Source organism: Cydia pomonella, chromosome 20, assembly GCF_033807575.1.
Source record: "Cydia pomonella isolate Wapato2018A chromosome 20, ilCydPomo1, whole genome shotgun sequence".
Lineage (NCBI taxonomy): Eukaryota > Metazoa > Arthropoda > Insecta > Lepidoptera > Tortricidae > Cydia > Cydia pomonella.
Window position 1 is genome coordinate 13596431 of NC_084722.1, and position 21448 is coordinate 13617878.

At 36.9% G+C, this 21448-nt stretch overlaps 1 protein-coding gene across 1 annotated transcript in view; it reads left to right on the forward strand.

Annotated features, from left to right (window-relative positions):
- The first annotated feature begins 267 nt into the window (after positions 1-267).
- Positions 268-21448, forward strand: part of LOC133529055 (myotubularin-related protein 4) — a 50235-nt gene continuing 29054 nt past the window's right edge. The window contains exons 1-2 of the mRNA XM_061866667.1: positions 268-1511; positions 12248-12645. Of these exons, the coding sequence (XP_061722651.1) occupies positions 12490-12645 (156 nt within the window). The 5' untranslated portion in view covers positions 268-1511; positions 12248-12489. The remainder of the gene's footprint in view (positions 1512-12247; positions 12646-21448) is intronic.

Here is a 21448-nt window from a genome sequence, read left to right on the forward strand (position 1 = left end):
ATGGGCCCCCACATAAAGCGTCATCTAGGAATGCTCAAGGGCAACACCGGTCAAACAAAAGTTTAAGCCGTGATGCATCAGACTGTCAAGTCAAAGTATAAGGAATGGCATGGATGGAGGTTGGACGACTTCCTCAACTGGGCTGCTTCAAAATTGAACGACATAATATTTCTGTATAACACAACAACAAACGTAGATATGTTTACCAGCTTTCATTCTCCTGAGTTAGTAATCTTCTCTTGTGCAGTATTAACTAGTTTTCATTAGATACTTGTATGTCTTGCTTCCTCCACGTGTCCGGTTGTGTGTGTTTCAACTCTGAATAAGCAATGCAGTCGGTAATCAAGACATATCCCGTCAAGTTCATTGCAGTTTCAGTTGTTATCATTCATGTATTTTTTGTGTCTGTAGTGTTGAAATAATTAATGAAGCTTTTTATTGGATTGGGTATAAGTATGACATACCCCAGCACTCTATATTAAACACTACCGCACTCAATCTCGCTCCTCTTGTTTTAGTATTTTTCCTGTTTGCATCCTCAATTCGTAGCTCCTACCCGCTCAATGTTGTCTCGATATTAATCTTTCTGCAAGCAGTGCTCTATCTCTTAATCTCTTACGTGTGTAAGTGTGTTATTATGCAGGACTATTATACGACAAATCAGAGTCTATATTTAATGTTCAACCTCGACACATGTCGTCATCAATGCTGTCATCTTGTCATATTAATAAAACACTTCGCGAATCGTGAATGCTAGCACTTGAACCAATTGTGTCCTCATCTGAATGACTCCTTTGAATCTCCATATCAAAATACTTAGACCTCTTGTCGTTTATTTGTGAAGTTTGATTTAGGTTTTTCTAGCATGACATTCTTATTAGGTAATGTTTTTGTCGTGTTTGTCTTCAATACAAAGTTTGCAACAACATCCTGCAACCTGGTAATTTCGTGTATCCGCTGACATTGCCAATTCTTGTTTTTGTAAATCAATCAAGTGTGCAGAACTACAAGAAAACAGCTTATCATCAATGCTTCTAACATATGAAAAACTGCGTGTGGCTACCAAAAAAGCGTAAGCGAGTCGCAAAGTCTCGCAACAGGCAGATAATTAATGAATGTTTATCGCAAACGCAAGGTGGTTGTGGGGAAACCATCGCTCGTAACCGATGCGGTGAGTTGGTGGCATTTTTTGCCGCTCAGTGCCGGCGCCTGATGAGGTAAACGCGAGTACGCACGCGCTCGCTGACGTTGCACAATACGATTCACGGCGGGCCCCTACTCGCGGCAGAGACGAGGTTCAGACGCCGGCCCCCGCCCGCCTCGCCTCGCCCCGCCGCCTCGCCCCGCGCCAGTTGCCTCGCAGCTGCCGCGCGCGTCTGTCGCATATTCTATGCGACTCCGCTCCTCCTTCACCATAATATGGATATACAGCACATCCGCGCTCTTATCAACATCCAATTCTCCTTTCTCTGGTTTTACGAAGTTGCCGACAAATACAAATGGATTATATTGTAAAGTGTCAAAGAAAAGAGTAGTTTTTAAAAAGTCCGCATTGGAATTTCTAGTATGGCAGTCGCCGTGGGCCGACGTGCTCGGCACATGGCTTCATAATAATACGGTGGTGGCGGACGTTACATCAAAACGTACCAATAAGTGGTTGACGGTAAAGCGAGAGTGAAAAATATGTGTTTCGACGGAAGCTTGTGTGTACAGGATAAATAAACCCAAAATTATCGACTGGTTTGAGACGAGACGTACTCGTGGCGTCCACGTCAACCTACAAATTGCCGCGGGTTTTCGCATTCCTTTAGTGCAACGACTAAAGCAATCGTATTAGAACGCCTTTGGTTTGTCATAAACCGTTTAACCAGGTGTAAAGACCATAGGTATGTGAATGTTTATAAACACTGTCCAATAAATCCTGTAAAAATTGTTTTGATAAGGACCATTACATGTTATGAAAACTGAGTCATTTCACAACCGGTGTTTTGAATTCTTCGTCCGTACACAACGCTGGTGGCTTTGTTCAAAGTACAATTTGACCGAGGTCACCGGCTCGGCAAAACGTTGGCTAATCATTGAATTGCTTTGCTCCGACTTAATGACTCTATTCCAAATACCGCCGGGTTTTTACTACGTACGTTACAATAACTTAATTTGAATGAAGAGTTGCAGAATTCTACTCGTGTAAAGCCTCATTTTCTCTTCAAATTCTACAAAACGTGTCAAAGAAGCAATAAAATTTGAAGAATTTGCGGCGAAGGAAAATGGCGGGCGAATTCTGCCGCCATTCTACAGCGGCTACGGCTACGGCTGTGTTCAGTGTGCATGCATGTGTGCGGGGCGTCTCATAGTGCAACGTGGCCCCGGCATGCCATAGTAGGGCTCCGTAGGCGTGGTCGGAGACATTCTCTCAATGCTGATTTCCTGGTACTCTCGGGTAAAAGAAATCAAGTGCAACATACGTTTTCTTTATTAAAATATTTGAAACTTATGCTAATTTTCGTAAGGAGGATAACTCGTAACCTTGTTTCAAGGAATGCATAAGTAGTATAACAATTGATACATGTGCAACGCAACGTGTGTAAAAACGTGCATCGAATCATATTAAATATTCGCTCGCACATCGAAATGAAGAGGTTCGTTTACCCGCAATAATGATAATTATTTGCTGACGACAGGCGAGGCATTGCAATCAACTTAATTAGAATATGACACATATATATTTAGCAATGAGGATGATAATTTGATAATACTTCTGGGTAACCATTAGCGCACGAGAATTTTATTTTACATGAGAGAGAAAGACGAAAGAAAATAACGAAATGGTGAACGGTAAAATAGTGTGCCAAATGAGGACTAAATAAAACATTATTGTGGGAATCTCCTGAGATTTATAATAAGAGCGGAAATCAAAATCTCATATACCAATTAATTTAAATTCAAATTAGCGTCGAAAAATTTCAGGGCATAGCAAATTTTACACGTTGCAACTCTTGGGATAGTGAAATGTGCAAGGATTGTGCCATATAGGTACTTTGATGAGGTTGTCTCACAATTGTCTGCTGAAAGTCAGGTTATGCAACGGGAGTCTGCCACGTGGCAAGCCCTAACGCCGACTCTACTGCGCATGTGTAGACTACCTCCAAAATTCTCTTACTTACAATTTCGCAAGTCACTTCAAATCGATTTGACTTAATTGAAAACATGATTAAAGCCTGAAAAGACTACAACGATTAGAGAATCTCATTATTCAATTTGATAATCTAATGACCAGATAGATAAGTGATGAGCCGTTAATCTATTTTGAAGGAGTTACAAGTGATAAATTTGATTACAAAGTTGTCAGTGTTACTTTTTGACTAATTAGATCAGAACTTCATCGAATACCACGTGTTTCCCGCGCACATTGCGCAGGTCTACGCGGCCAGCTGAGATCCGAGAAAATCGTTACCGACAGCCAACGCACCCATTTTCACATCACGTGGCTTTCTACGTCTAGTTACATGCCCTTGATCACATGTGTTGGTTTTGGTCGACGTTTTTCGACCCACCATCCACTTACACTTATTCTTCCCTCTAAGGAAAGATTTTCTGGACAACAGCTAATGACTGACAGAACGGATCTTAAAGAAGCATTCAGCCGCGACCTCTGCAACTTACCCACATAATACGTAGGTTGCAATCCCAGTCCCACGTTGATTCCAAATAAATAATGAATTTGTGTTATCAAATCGGATTCTTATCTGAAAACGTAATCGTAGGCGTAAAATATTGGGTCATAGAAAAACGAGGTGCCGATACTTTTACAGTAACGAAGTTTTGTATACAAGCGACCAAACACCTCTATCTTATTTGTTTAGTAATTCTGTCGATTAGATAATTGTTTTTTTTATCACAACTTTATCAGCCAAGCTCATTACTTGTACCAGATTCATACAATCCATTTCAACTGTTATTATTATAAAAACATCATTTCTGCTTAATAATTTACAGAAAACAATGCCCATTAAAGATCTTCTTTGAAGGATCCTCAGTCACGATAGCTTTCATGCAGTGCAAGGCAATATGAATTACTAAGATCCATTGCTTTATCATTCATTATGTTTTTGGGTCGCGGTCGTCACGACGTGCCGGCGTGCTCGATTACTGGCCTGTGACAAAATCTCTTCTTTTAATATTCATTCACTTCTGTCTGCGCATACTTCAATCCTTACTACCATTGAGACGTTTAAGCTGTAACTAACCTGAGTAAGCCTCTAAAGCTGTATTATCAAAAATAAATTATTTATTGTCTTGTAACTCATCTTAAATTTAAATGATGTTACATGTAACATCGGTACTACGTATTATATAATTGTCTGTGATGATAAAATCTAATCCCAATAAGCGATGCCAAGTCGCAGGTATCGGCTCTATCACCTTTCACGTGACTTATTCTAGTTCAGTCCATGTATCATGTCTAAATGCCTTTTCCTCGTGATATCCAGTCCATGCCAAGTCTACTTTCTCTCAGAATGCATTAGTTCGATTCCAATAAATCTTCCCCGCCCTTAAAATAAATCAATTGTGGCCATGAGCACAGGCACCGGGCCGAATAACGGCGTTAGTTAAACGCGAACTAGGAATTTGTGATATACGACTTCATTGCAAGTTTGTAATACATAAATTTACCTGTGATTTATGAATTTCAATAATGGTCAACCTTTTGCAGTACAATATTCTGAATATTCTGATAAATACATATTTGATATATGTTATATAGAAAAGTCGCATTTATCTATTGTAATGTAGACGACCTTCGTGTTCTGAATGTCAGCGCCATGTCCGCGTCATTACCAGACCCAATACAACGTTTAGTGGCATTTAGTAGATTATGTAGACAACTACTTTCACATCTGGTCCGTATGACCTATACTAGAATAGCATATCCAGGAAGCGTTTTGTTACTTAACGCTATCGCGGAACTTCGAGATAATGACTGCGTGTTTTCTTAACCCTTCCGTAACTTAAGTTCACGACATTACCGAGTTGCATGGCATGATTATCACGTTGATGTTCCTTTGATATATGACTCTTTACGTTATTCTACGTAAAGAGAAAATGAGTTTATATTTTAAAGTAGTGTCGTAACGTCAGTCTTTATATCTTTGTTAGAGATGACTCCCAACCCAAGTCCTTTCATTACTTTGTCCGTATGGACATTTCACATTGTTGTTCGTCGTTTTTACGCCTCGTTTCCCTTTGTGATTTAAATGCACTTCAGTGTATGTATAGCCTTTTGTTGTTCTTTGAATGTTTTTAGTTTGCATGGGTCGGAAATAGTTGCATGGTTTTGCAATTCATGTTTATGCCGCTTGAAGGTCAGGGTCGATCCCACGGCGCCGGCGAGTACTCACATGACTCGTTTTGTTTGTGTGTACGCCCGTATAACGTGTGCGATGCTGATTGGCTGGTTCTTACTTCAGATGCCACACTGTTGGTGTTTTGACGTATAACCCTTTTAAAAGTAACAGAGTTTTAGTTAAAAACTTCAAATTAAGCTCAATGAATTGCAAGTTTGCTATCAATTTCTGTTATATAGGTTTCTCAGTTCTCATCTAACATGTACATATCTTTTATTACCAATATTCTTATTATATATAAACCGTATTATTCTGGTTGTTTTGGTTAACAGTAGTTTTCGGCCATACTTTATTAGAGTTTTAATTTTAAAGTTAACATCCAGATTTCCATTATGCCCTGCGATGGATTTCCATTATGAATTAACGATGAGAGTTACGAACGTTATTTTCCCTAGGCTGATGTCTCTGCCAACAAGCCGGACCAGTTACTCTTCAGGGTGAAGTAATAGGAATCTGCAGATCAACTTGTGCCAGAGACGATATGGTCGAGTGCAAAATGTTTTCTGAATAAGATAAGCTAGCCGGAAGGTCCGGAAGACTGGCCTCGCTCCACAAACACTGATTTATCTAACCGTCATTATGTTGACAATTTTTGCGGATCTATATTGCCATTGACTTTCGCAATCTCCTTGGTTGTTTTCGTCACTTTTAATGTCTTCGGAAGTGTTGTCATGGTCATTTGTTTATCGTCCATTGTATAAATGTTTTGTTTCATCCTGTTAAACATTTCGTAATCAATCTGAACGACTTTGGACTTTAGACAGTTTCTAACAAAAAAGGCACGCTTGGGTAAGTTTAAATATAAGCAGACTGTTATAATTATATGATGATGATCTAAAGAGAAACAGCATGTAAACTGTGTGTTATTATTAGAAATGAGATCTAGATTTAATAATAAAAGTCACGCAATATCTTATGTCACGCCGCCGCAGCTACGAGGATGCAGCTCGGCATAATTATATATGATTTATGGAAGACAGCTTAGTTTCCTTTGATTAACTAAATAGAAATTATTTTCTCTTGTTTATGTCAATTATTCAAAAAAATCTGGAAAATGCTAAGTTAATTTTCATTACAGTTGAACCCCATAAAACTGACATTCATCTCGTTGGTGAAATATACTAAACTAATGAGTTGTCTTGCAACAATATCAAGATATATTTATTGAAATGATATAGAAATTGATTTGTGGTCAAGCGGTTCTGATACAACAATTTTCTCTAAAATATTAGCGATCTTATCATCTATAAGCACTACAACCGAAGATTATAAGTTGTTAATAACGGTAATAAAATCAATCTGTCTTACATTCATGTCGTTAATTTACATAAAAATGGCAGCCCTGCTGGCTTTCTAGCTTAGAGCTAGAGAAAGGTACTTGCTGTTATGGAGCATTATTAAAGATGTATAGCTTGTGAAGCTTGTCGCATTGGAATCTCGGGTGAAACTACAGTTTCCCTTTGCGGTGTAATGTCATACAGTGTAGGAATGCTTTGCGTGGCTCGGCGGCAGTCAGCCGTGACTCCTTTGATCCTTCAAATCCTAAAAGAGATTTATAGTGGCAGATCGTTTATAGTACGTATATTATACAGTCATCTTAATGGCTGGTTCAATTTCAATTATCTTAACATCTTTATAAGAAACAGGAGCCTATCTTGAGTTACTTAGCTATAAAACCTGGAGAGCTATAAAAACTTAATAAATGTGCTTGCTTTAACCGATATATGCTCGCCATTTACAACTATGTATGTTATTTATTGTAGACTATCAAATAAGAAAATTACGAGTAAGTCGTAATTTCAGATAAGTAAAATCCATTATCTTCGGTGCCTGGTGGAAACTTGCACAAACATCTCCCAAGGATGTCTCGTTAAAAATGTGTTTGTCTGTCTGGTGAACTACAGACCTTGCTCTCGGAAATCCCCATTGTGTAACGCTATCGTTTTATTTATAGCTTCTAGTTATGACTCAGTTGGACCATATTGCTCTCCAAACGCCAATTGATCTATATGTATGGAGTGCCACGTTGCGTTTGGTTTTTATTCTCGTTTATCGACCTACCTATCCTACGTGGTGGCATTTGCATTTTGTCCTTTTTACGATTTGGCTCTTTCGACGTCCTGTAGATTTCAGGATTAAACTAATCTGAATTGTTTTGATAAATACCAAATACAAATACAAACCTTATACCTTCGGAAGTCTTATCATTACTATTTTTTTACGATCATTGTCATTAACAGTCCTGTGAATCTTTAGCAGACATTTAAGTGGCACATTCTGAATATCAAAGTTAATCAGTCTTAAGCAGACATTCAAGTAGCGCATTATTAGTATGTTATACGACATACGACAATCTAAAAAATTATAGATTCTATACACAAAGCTAATCAATGACACGATAAGCTTCAACTTTCAACGATTGCCACACCAGACACCTGTGTGCATCGTGCGAATTCTCACGACGCCGATTACCGCTTCAACCGCATAAAAGGCCCGATCAATTTGGTTGTCCATCACTTGCGGCCTCGAAGGTCAGTTTCCAATCCGACACGCAACCGGTGTTTACTTTAAATGAAGTTGGACGAGAATAGTATCGCGTATAGATACAAATTTGAATTAAGAAAAGTTTCAAAGTTTGAAGCCAAGCGATGGGATGGAATTTGAGGAAGAAGTCACCAGTCACCAATGTTGAGGATAATACAGAAGAAAGTCTCGGACCTTTTAAAATCTTGATATTCACACAAAAAATACTAAATTTCTTAATATAATGTTCCAGAATATGTTAAACATATTAGGAATATAAAGGCAAGCTCGTGACCACACCAGCATAAATATTATATTGTTTAATACACTAGCAGCTAAAAGCTGATGCATGTATTTCAAAGCACTTGTTTTTTTAGGTCAATGTGTTTTAAAATTAAATTTTATCAGGTTTGTTGTTTTAATGTTTACTGTGAGAGGCACTGATCATGTCTCTGGTAAATTCACTCGCGAAATGTATTCAACTTACACGTTGCAACATAAAATCAACTTAATATCATTAAAGATCATCTGCAAAATGCACAGACTAAAAAAAAAATTCTGTTTACTAGTATGCTGGCTTAACTTCGAACAATACTTAAATTTTGTGTTTTTTCTTTAAACTCACAGTTAACCATTTAGAACCTTGGCCTAGTGAGAGTACCGGCTATTTATTACATGAAACTGCTGGCAACTCTTTTGTCATAGCGTCATCTTTGTTTGAGTACAGTATCAATTTCACTGTGTTTAGAACTGAAACTCAACGACGCCCATTTAAAGTAAAACTCACCGTTATTAATTTATACTAGGCTAGTTTTCTATGTCTTTCTGGTCATTTTCTCGTGAGTAAGTATCGTGATCATCAATTTGTATTAAGGTTGTGTGATTCCTCTTCCAAAGGATAAGGAAATTAATTCGTTTAATTGATCGATTACTTCGGTCATATAAATTACCTATAGTAATTCAAATCGTTAAGACACGAATCTATCAAAGTATTTAGTGTACTGAGAGTCATCCATCGTCTGGGATTAGAAGCGCTGGGAATCAAATAGGTTAGCGCTCGTGATTTTCGGCACGTAAGTACCACATGAAAAACCTTGGCCTAGTGACGGTTATTTTTTTTACGTGGAACTGTCTAATGAGCAGCCCTAATATGATATCATTCTTTGAGCAGCGTATCTTATAGTAGCAAAGAATTTTGTTGTATTTATGTAACAGTCTCCTGTTTAATTATATTTATCACTACATGTGTGTTTTGCTTTTAAAACGAACATAGTCCGAAGTCCGAAGTTGTAAGGAATTGTCTAATGAATACCTACGAGTAACACAATTCCTTCTCCGTGCTCGAGTTAAATGAATGCACCGCTAATTTACAGTTTCGCAAAAGTATGAGACTCGATCCAGTGAATGGACTGGCTTACGTTACATGTGGCGCCCGCGTCAATGTACCAAACCGGCACCTACACATTAAAATGCCGTATTCCAAGGAACTTAGGGTTAGTTTTCCTTTAAACATATTTGGAGAGGCGTAAAACCAAGTTGGCCGTCGGTAACTCGAGAATGACAGCGAACGGGCGACGCATTTGCGGTCTTGGAATGTGATACGTCGTACCGCGTCTTTCTATTGATTACATGTTTAGTACTTTAGTACTTGCAAATAGTGAGTCGCTGTTCCTTTCCGACGAATAGTGACTGAAGGGGAATGCATGCTGTACGTACCTACCGTGTCAATTTTCAGATTTCCATGGAATATGATCATCAAGGGTCGGAAAACCGCCCGTCATTTTGAAAACATGACCGTGGCCCTGTTCCGTACAACAGAGACTTCTTTATACCAATGCCTACGATTAAATATGCCCCAATGACGTCCGTAGACTGTAAACGAACATTTTCGCCTCATAATTGGATCCTACATTGTGATTGTTTATAAAATGATGGGCGTTTTTCCGATCCTTGATCATGGGAAATATTTCTGTAATTTATTTACTGCATGAGGCGCGTCTCTTAAAGTCTCTAACTATCCTCACAGACTCAACTGTCTAGTTCATGTTTATGTAAGTTTCATAGTCCAATGCTCAGGGAAACATCGCCGGTTTTTCTGACCTTATTATTCGTTTTGTAATGAGCTATTAACAGGCTAACTTGTTAAATCGATTCGCGTGCACGCAATATGCCTATGTTGTAATTTGTAGGGTGAATTCATTGTTCCGCTCCCCCTGTAAGAGCATATCGATAAAACAATGGTTTCTTTCGAACACGGATAATGAAACTAGTGACCCATGTCGATATTATTTTCCTGTTGCACTTTTAAATGATCGAACTGAGTCAAAATTGCATAAAGAATGTACATTCGCAAGACCAGGGGTACATGAATGTCGAAGAGTACGTGTAGTTATTGGAGTGGGTAGGCGCTGACCGCATTCTTTTCTAGCCGGCAATGCAAACTGGAGCGCACGTCCGCTGTACGTCTCCAAGTTTTACTTGATATCTATAGATAACTCATTCAAGTCCTGGTAATTTAAAGGCTTTCTAGATTTGCTAATAAGCTTGTTACTTTCAGATAAAATTAATTTAATTAATCGAATAAATATTTACGTACGTAGAAAAGTCAAGGTCATTATTGCGTTTTAAAGGATTAATGAATGAAGGAGATGTGGTAACTAACTTACAGCATCAAATCGTTTTGAAATATCTAAAAAGTAGTTGATGATGATCCATGATCATAATACATTTTAAACTCAATTTTAATTACGGAAGAAAGGACAAGCATCGTCTGTCGGCTCATAAAGATATTTGCAAAGTCATTACATGCACAGTAAAGCAATGACTTCGTGCATTAATGCTATTAATAAACATTTTCAGTGCCGCATATTGATGAGCCTAGTTACATAAACGTACAAATATAAATAAAATAACACAATGACAAGTATGTAGGTGGACTGTGATAACATAAAAATACATTATCATTGTTGAAGCATGGAAACCGAATGTAACTAAAAAATGACCCAATTACGCTTTTATCATTATTTTGCTTCATGTTAGAATTGTAGGGGGTCTGATAAACATAATAAACATATCCTTTATCTTTATGCCCTGCTTCTTTGTTTACTGACAAACACGAGATGCGAGCATCTTCACATACAATGAGTAATACAATAATCATGCACATCAATTTATCAATAAAGATAAATTCATTTTACCGTATTTATCTTCATTTAACAATTGCCTCTTTATTGCACTCATCGATATGCGTTTTTGTTATTTAACATCGCCCTCAAACACGTTTTCTGTTTTGGCATTAGTCTCAAGTAAAAAAGATAATGGTACCTAAATGCATTTGTTTTTGTTTGTATATTTTTCCTAGTCGCTTCCACGGAGGCATTCCATTATGTTTTAGTATTTCAATTACTGCTTGGCTCTGCATTAAAGTGCTCTTTGATAACAGCTTTTGCGTTCTAATAACTGTCTGCAACCGGAAGACTCGTATTTACGTCTGTTTTGAATCAACTTAAGTGCTTGTTTGGATTCCTACATCAAATATATTCATTGACTGTAAGAACTAGGTCAGTGAACTCGCAGGACTTTGTATTGTGTAATGGATTTGAGCGATAACACTTAATACTACACTAACTCAATAATAAACTATTAAGTGCAGGTTGAGTTATGATTATTGTTAATTGAATTTAATAAATGTCAGTATCCTCAATTCCTCATGAATAATTGTATAATAAAAACAAAGCCGCCCTGCTGTATAATTACACTGTTATTAAAAACTTGATGACATACTTTACGAGACGCCACTGCTGAAAATAAACGGCTTTGAATATAAATTATCGAACAATAAACACCTAAAAAAGGTTTAACTTGTCCAACCCATAAGAAATACAATCAAAGCTATTGCTTTGATTAATACCGCCGCCCAGGTAAACAATGTAAACATGACACACGTCATTATCCAAACGACATTGACAAGATGGATCGCGTGTCATGCCTACGCGATTTTGACAGGTGTCCTTACGAATGTGTCTCAGTTACTCCATTGAAAAGAATCCTCTCGCTTTACGACTAGCATGTATAATTATAACAATAGCCCCAGTTGCTCAAACACTTGCCACCACTTTATTGTTATGTTTGACGTCAATAGGATTCGGTGATTCAGTGTATATAAACTGAAGGCTATCATTGATAATGTCCTAATGTTTACTTTAACCTCGAGTATTGTTTATCTTTACGTTTCAAAACAGCTACTGAATCATATTGTCTTTTAAAATATTAGGACTGCCGTCTAAAAATTCCTTAACAAGTGATTTTCTTATTTTTAGTAGATAAATCAGTGCGATCGGTTTGCGGTGCAAATGTGATTTTATACAATTAGTGTATTAACTTATTTATTACAAAATTATATTAGTTAAGGACCAACAATGGAACGTAACAAATCGAATGCATTTCGATGGTGTGCTTCCTACAACAGTGATGTAATGTTATATAGTGCATAGTGATCCCAAAGTCTGATGTTAGACTGCGTTAAGTTATTTATTAGTTAGTTTTGTACTGAGTGATAGTGATGCTGATCAATACGTTTTTGGACACGGAGGATTTCGTGCACTTGTATTACCCTGAGGATGAGCCAGCGGGCGCGCAGGGCTGCGGAGCTGGGGCACGCATGGCCAGCAAGTACCCGCGCCCGCCCTCGCCTGAATACTCCTCTTCTCAGTCTCAGGTAACTATAACATCGACCTACCATATGCCATATACCATACCATAGCGTGGTAGGGGCGGGCGTACCTCTAGGCAGCATCTAAGGACCAACGGTTGATAGACACTGCCTAATAACTCATCAAGTCGCGTATCTCGTTTTTGAGTTATTGGAATTTTGATTTTATTTCAATTAATCAAATTTGAAATTTAAATGACATAATCGGCCGGGAGTCGACGGCCTACCACTCCAAGGGATATTAATATTGCAAAATTCTCCCTTTATCTATAGTTAGAGTTCTACGGTGTATTTTGGACTGCCTCTTAACATCAAGCTTGTAAGTATCATGAAGTCCACCGGTGGTCCAATCAATCAATCAAATATATTTATCATTTGCAAAAATACAGTAAGAAAAGCTATTACAGTTAATAAGGGACAATGTACTTAGCTGTACAATATAATAAATTGAACTTTGGTTGTATTGGTTCATTGTAATTGCACAAAACTATCTGTGGAAATTATTCTCTAAAATATCAATCATTGTCAAAAGTTAAAGCTGTCAATGTCAGAATTTTGGAAGAGAAAATAACGTTAAAAGTTTTCCAATTCGAGAAATATTTCCATTCCATTAACAAAATGCAACCAAGAATTTCGTTTTTGTTGAAGATTATGTGGACACTACTACACTAGTTCAATAATCTTTACGACATTCTTACAGAAGATATTAAGACTACTGAATGCCAAGAAGTCGTACTTACTTTAAATGTCATATGCATCCGCATAGTAAGGATAATTCAATTAGACAATCCCATGTCAGGCTCTTGTCAATAAACAACCTTCTAGTTTTTGTTGCCTTCAACTGTTTACACGACCTCAGGACGAGGATGTTGGGCACACGACAACTTCGTGAACTTTCCGACCTTGTCATAAGAACTATAATCATTCAGCATCTTGTCTATTACTAAGAACTTTATTGTCTAAACATGTTCATGCTATTTATTGCTCTACCGGTCTTTAACATCATTTCGCTTATTAATATCTATCTGCACATAAATCAGTTCTGTTGAGTGCGCCCGGCTTATGTCTATCACTTTTAATTAATCCAGAGATATCAGATACAGTACAGTAGCGAGTTAAGTATACTTTACTTCTTACGGTGTTTAAGTTTTAATTTGTTTTTTCTATACATTTCATACCATTGGTAACTAAGTCTACTTGGTTTTATTCAAGACATGACAGAGAGTGAGATAGTTCCCGATTCTCGAAACTATTGCGCTTTTGAAATTAAACTTTAATACATCAAATCTGTTCTGATTTTCATAGAGATATTTAACGCCATTCTGATACATAAAAAAATCCATTGATATAGCATTGGACTTGACTGCGTGCTGGCTCTGAGCTTTCAACAACTTCTAACTTTTGTAATAAAAATAATGTATTCTATACATATTATGATTATTCAATAAATAGCTAAATTATAGCGAGGCATATTATATACTTACCGCTATTAATATAGGGCTTTTATCAAGTGGCAAAATCCTATGATTTGATGAAGTATTGTGTAGAATTGTAACTACATACTGAACTTCGTCTTCTTCTTCTTCATATTTAAGAGATGTGCTCATGACATACTGCAGTATTCACAACTTTTTCCTAGCTAATTTTTACAGACGAACCAGCCTAAAGCGAAGTGTGAGTTACCTAATGGGTACCAGTTTAAAAATCAAATCATACTAAAGAGTATAGTTCGCAGCAGAATACAAAATGATTTGTGAATAGTCGTATCAAGGCAACAAAGCCCAATAATGGAATATTGCTCTTTATGAAATACTGGCGTTAAATACCCGCATTATTAGTAGAGGCAATCGTGCCCGTTTATTACTTAATGATCTTAATGGATTAATCATTTTATTTAATCCATTAGTGCTTATTTGTCTGGAGTTTAATGTTGTTTGATTATTTGATCATCAGCATTAATTTAATAGTGGAATCTTGTGACAGCTGTGTCATCTGCCTCCTTTATTTCCGTATTAATTGTGAAATTACCTTCGCCTTTATTTCGGTTTTAACCTTTTTCTCCTCTTTGACTAACATAGTAAGGTAGTCGTTTCCTCGTGACTGAGGAAGAGGAAGACGTACTTGAATGCGATTACATTCATGCGGCCCGCTTTTTGAGAAATATGTTTAGCAATCCTATTGGTTAACAATAACAATACACACTCTTATGAAATGACTGAGAAAGAATTTATTATCATCTATCTACATATTGTAAATGCGCTCAACAGTGCCTACAATATATTGCGTGGCTTTAAAAAAACAGTGATTATTTATGAAAGAGCTTCTCTTCGCCATGTCCTAATAAAGATCGCGTTTTATTTTTTAGTTTGGAATAAATATATTAGCTGTTATTTCAAGCCATGCAATTTTTCTCATAGTTGTTGAGATTGCTCACAATACGGTATTTATTTATATTAACTTCAGAATATGTTTCTTAGATAATATCTACTCAGAACTCATTATGCGGCTAGTTGTTCCTTTTATACTCATACAATGAAAACGAATAACCGAAGCATGTTACAGCCACATTGTGGGCACTAACAATGTCCAATAATGGGAATTGCTTTATGAATATTGGCCAGCTTAATGTACCCTCATGACGTGATTCTGAATTAAGGGCACCCGCATTATTGCTTAATTAGTTTTTCTAGTGTATTCTTATTTTTGACTTTTTTTCACAGGACAATTTTACAACGACGACTGGACAAAGATATAGATACATATATTATAATATATAGTTATATACATTCATACATAGAAAATACCCATAACTCAGGAACAAATATTTGTGATAACGTCACAAATAAATGCCTTTACCAGGATTCGAAACTGGTAGCTCCTGCTTCGTAGGCACGGTCACTATAAACTAGGCTAATAGGAGGCCGTTGTGTTTAGGAACTACTTTGTAGGGTTTTTATTTATTTATTTATTGTGTTTAAGACCCTTTATACATTTTACATATCGGCCCTATCAAGTCCAATATAATTAAGTGTATTCGAAAAAAAAAAACATCCTTGAACGTATAACTTATTTTATATGATGTTTTCCTGAACCTTACTCAACATACATTCCATACAAATCGCGAACACGTACCAGGTTTCCAGAAGCCATTATGTAGTTAGCGTCTTTCATAGATGATATCGGTGATCAGATGCGTCATTCACACACCGGAAGAGCATCCCATTGTTGTCTAATAGAGATGGACGTTCCATTGTTAACACTTAACGTGAACCTTATCACAAAGACATAAAGTCTATTAATGATCAGTTGCTATTAGAATGAGAATCAGATACAGCAAACAGACAAACCAGTATCAGAACTCTTCTCTGTGTGTTAAAAACCGACGCCCGCGCAAGTACCTAATCATAATAGCTTTAACAGTTGGTCTCTTTCTAACTTGCAGGTAGGTTCTGCAGGTCAGAGAGAGATCGTCCAGCATTAACAGAGAATTTGTAAACCTTATTTCAAAGATATAAGATCCACCGATAGTATAGTTTCTGTCAGCCTTGAATAGGCCTTTCGATTGTCCCGTGCTGGGTGAATGACTTAAATGACAACAGCACGATGGATTTCATTCAAACTCTGTGACAGTTAAACTGTCTTTAATATGGACACCTGATATATTTAGATTGTATTGTCATTGTGGTAAACATGTCTTTGAGCGTTTGCAAGTTCACGCTTCATTGAACTGCATTCATTCTTTTCTTCAGCAACCACAAAATGTCTTTTGAGAAACACGGCAGGTATAGCAAGCTGCAAAATTGCACGGACATAATTAATGTATTCATTCGTAAACTGTAGTGTTTAATGTAAATTTACAGCTGAATGTATCTGATTGATTAAACAACGTTGCTTTTTTGTCACCTAAGAGTAGCTTATGACAATTTTGTAATAATGTTTTTGAATGCTGAATAATGGGTTTAAATATCATATTCATCTTGTTTGGAAGAATTAACCTTTTTAACCGACTTCAACATTTACAATGCTTTTTTGTAATAAAAATGTCTTAGATTTAGAAGTCATCATCATTTGATAGGCTTAATGGGGTTTTAATTCGATCAAACACGAGGATATTCCTCTAAAGTACTCTTCAATGAGATTACATACTACCATTACTGTCGTAATATAAGATTTGACTGATTAGAATATTAAAGTTATTCATAGGTTGCGTATATCATAAGTTACAACACATACGCGGATGTAGCCCACATGGTGTCCCCAATACCTCCTACAATCGTTGATATAATTCACTGACCAATTCTAACTCATACTGCTACGAGATAAAGTCTATCAGTGAACAGTTAATTGTGCTTCTGTTAGTACAAAGGTGGCTATTCACATCAGCCTCAAATCAACTAATATAAGGTGGTCTCTGGTCACGCAAAGTTGTAAAGGATTTAAAAGTCAAGTTATACCAGACTTATGACAAAATTATGAATGAGGTACAAACGAAAGAAATAACTGCCTGAAAGAAGACCCTATCACGCTGTATTAAGGTATATTAATGGACAGTTAAGAATGAACATTGTCGCAGCATTAGTCATGTGGATCGAGGGCTCGCCCTGCCACACTGTTAACTGGCATGTTAAACCTTGTTCCAACGATATAAGAACCACCAATGGTCAATTTTACTGTTACGTCCGCTAAATAGTAGGTAATGATAACGCTTGAAATAGACACCGCCATTCATAAATGCATTTGTCAGCTGAATGAGAATAGTGAATTGTGATCGTGCTTTGATGGTTTGAAGCCGATTGGTCTGTTGCAAGTATCCCACCAAAAGTATTGATTACGTGATAATCTCAATTTATAAATTTTCTTACAAAGTTAAGAAAACGATATTAGACATATTATTTGATTTGACCCACTTCCTGATTTCCGATTGAACTGAAATTTTGCTTATATTGAGAAAGGCATGTTGAGATGGTTTGGACACGTGGAAAGAATGAGTGAAAGAAGGTTAACAAAGAGAGTGTATAAGGGAGAAGTAGAGTAAAAGAAGGTTAACAAGAGAGTGTATAAGGGAGAAGTAGAAGAGGGAGCTGGAAGGGGTAGACCTCGGCGGACTTCTCTGATCAAATCCTGAAGAAAGGCCAGGTTGAGAGCATCCTAAACCGACGAGCGTGTATGAGGAATGTTATGAAAGTGAAGGAAGCGAAAGTGGTATGTCATGATCGTAGCAAGTGGAAATCCATGGTCTCCGCCTACCCCTCCAGGAATTAGGCGTGATTATATGTATGTATGTAGGTATGTGAATCGGATGACAATGCAAAATTATGATGACATGCAGCTAATCTGATGATGGAGACAGGAGGTGGCCATGGGAACTCTCTGATAAAACAACGGAAACTACGTGTGTTTGGGGTTATAAGAACTGTCTCGATGAGTATTAGTTGCCTGTGGAAACAAAAGTACAGTCAGTGACAAAAGCTTGTACCAGAAATGAAAGTTTTGGCAGAAACTTATTTTATATTTGGTTAATAACGTATTATGTACTTGTAGTGCGTATACATATACAATACTCAGAAATATATACTGATGTTCACTACCATGCACTCATAATATACTTATTGACAATTGAGATGTGTTTACATATTTTATAGGCAAGTCATTCGCTCCGTTGCCATAGCCTGCCTCTTCATTAAGTTATCGATTCTTCGTACATTCGAAAGCTTACCTTTTGAATATTCATTCCCACCCGTAGAACCCGCACACAATCAATACCATTTCCTAATGGTTCAAACCTATTTAAATAGTCAACAAGCTTTCAAAGGAACTTAATACCATTGACGGACTCATTATCCTGATCTTACAACCATATTATCAATTCTATTTCGATGCAGCTACAGTCCAAAATTGTATATAACCGCATAGATAAAAATATTGAAAAGTGCTTGGTACTTACAGCAACATCTTAATTACTGAACAGGATTAGACCTTATGCCCTTATAATAAGATTCCCGCATGCTTAATCGACAGTGGCTCAAGATTTTTTCTTCTAAGCACAAATCTCTGGGTGAATGACCGCAAACTATTACTAATAGCCGTCTAATATAAACTGTGAGTAAGCTTGCTGGTTTTAGTTTGAGTTAGTCTTCGTTTTAAATGTGGTAGGGTAATAACTTAGCGCCCACCCGCACTGATTTCATGACTGCTTTAATGGCTTCAGTGCAACGGCCTGCTTTTTAAGGAGATGTGCTCAGGCAAATACGTGGTGTTTTCTATAGAACATATTCGTATACTCCCTAGGAATGTGCCTAGTTAAATTAGTGTTTGCCAATGATATCAGTTTTGGTACCGGCTTTTATCGCTGACTGTACTTTTTTACCATAGGCGACTAATACCTATTCATCGACATAATTCTAAAAAACCCAAAAACAATCAGGTTGCGTTGTTTCATCACAGAGTTCCTATAGCCATCTCCTGTCTCTATCATCAGATCACCTCGATGGTACCATAATGCATTGTCACCCCACTTACATATGTATGCAAATTTACAGCTCAATCGGAAATCGGGAAGTGGGTCAAATTTTGCTTCAAAAATTTGACCCATACTAACAAGGCAAGTAAAATAAAAGCTTGTAAAAACTGGAGACATAACTTTACGTAAAGTTCCCTAAATTTATCTAGATTTCATTGAATTAAATAAATAAAATATTACAGGGACATTTGTACACAAATTGACCCACGGTAAGCCAAGAAGGCTTGTGTTGTGGGTTACTCAGACAACGATAGATATAATATACTATTACTTAAATACATAGAAAGCACCCATGACTCAGGAACAAAATATCTATGCTCATCACACAAATACATGCCCTTACCGGCGGGATTCGAACCCAGGACCATCGGCTTCATAGGCAGGGTCACTATCCTCTAAGCCAGACCGGTCGTCAAATTAGAACATAAAACGACTAACATACAAATTACATGACATGTGTGTAAAGTTCGAAGTAAACTTTTGTCAGTTTCCCAAAAATACATACACATAATCATAATCATAATCATTTATTTTGTAAAGCTAATTTACAAGTCACTAATAATAAAAAAATGTTAATACTTTCAATAGAGAGTAATCAAAGTAAATAGCACAATTATTAATTGGTCATTATTCATTATGAACTCTTCATAATTGTAGAACGGGCGCTCAATAAGCCAACTTCTTAGGCGATGTTTAAAGCTGCTTACGCTTGGGGCCCCAGTTATATTTTTTGGTAGATGGTTATATACTGTGGGGCCCGTCACATGAGTCAGTTTCGAGGACTTGGCAAGCTTGCGGTTGATAGCAACGAGCTTATGTGCATTTCGAGTTCACAAAGAAAGCTCTTTAAAACATGTATGTCTAAAGTGTCTAAACGTATAATCATTACTTTGTTTATGGTGCTTCCTCTGTCAGACAACGAAATTTTTTGCGTTTTCGTTTATCTGCTATTAATAATAATAATAATAGGATTTAAGTAAAATGCCGTATCTGTTCTCGAATTTACAGTTTCTTCGTTTCACCGTCTATCCATTCTTCGACAAAATAAAGTTACTCGAAACGTTTTCACCGAACAAACCGTCCATTGTTAAAAAGAACAGGTGATGCTGATAGATTTTTTGCCGCAAAAGAAATCTCATGGCATTATGTTTTTTACAAAAACCTGCTCTGATTTCAATCTATTTTTTTATACGTTAGCTACAAAAAGTTACGTTCCTTTCTCGGCTGTTCATTGGCCTGGCCTTAGGGTGAATGCGCCAAACGTGGGCGCGCCTACACACTAACGCTTATGCTAATACATTACTAATATTTTATGTTGACATTGTTCACCTCATTAAATTGTTATTGGCTTTATTGACTAGAAGAGCTGTGAAGTATATAGGCGTTACTCTTTTTGTATTAGTAAGAAAGGGATAAAACATAAACTAAGCAATTGCGGCTTGAAAAGCTTTATGAATAAGGTAATCCAGTTACTTTAAATATTGGCGTTTGCGTCAAATCCGGTAGTTCTGACTGTGCAGGCTTGTTTATGATGTTGGCTCAATGAATACTCCAAGTTTGAGACCTCGAGCAGCGAACGAAACTATCAAAATTTTCCTATTTTTTTTTAAATTTTATTATAGAACATCGAACATTCGAACCAGATTTTACCGAACCGAATAGTCAGCCTAATTGTTCGGGTCATCTTTATCATTGTAAAAAACCATTTGTAAACGCTTTAACTATATTAGCAGCCAAAGATGAATTAATTTTTAGGAATTCCCTAGAAACAAACAGTTCAGAAGGCAGGAGACCCGCAAACAAATTTTCAACATTAACAAACTTGATGGAAGAGAGTACCTGAAAAGTTCTAGAGAGGACCATTTGCAGTGTTTCATCAAGACTAACAGAATAAAAAATATTTGCCGAATATGCCGAATACCGGATAATTATCGAATATTCGGTCCATCTCTAGTTGTAATCCACACCTCTTCGCTTCGCTGTATTACAAATTACAACCAATGCTATCAATGCTATTGGTTGATTCCCGTATGTCTACTTTCATCAGTGGGAAGGCAAGGCAGCTTTACAACCAGAGTGCTTATACTGCATAGTGTACACCCGTTCGGTGCTATAAAATTCGAAACACGATTTTTTCTTATACTTTACAAATCTTCTACACTTAATAACTCTTTGCTTCTCATTAAGCTAACGTTCTTTTGTTATTCCACACAGATGGGAGACTTTAATTACTCTATTAGCTGCAGATTGTCTTTTGTCTAGATTTAATCGCCTTGTCAGACTGCTCGT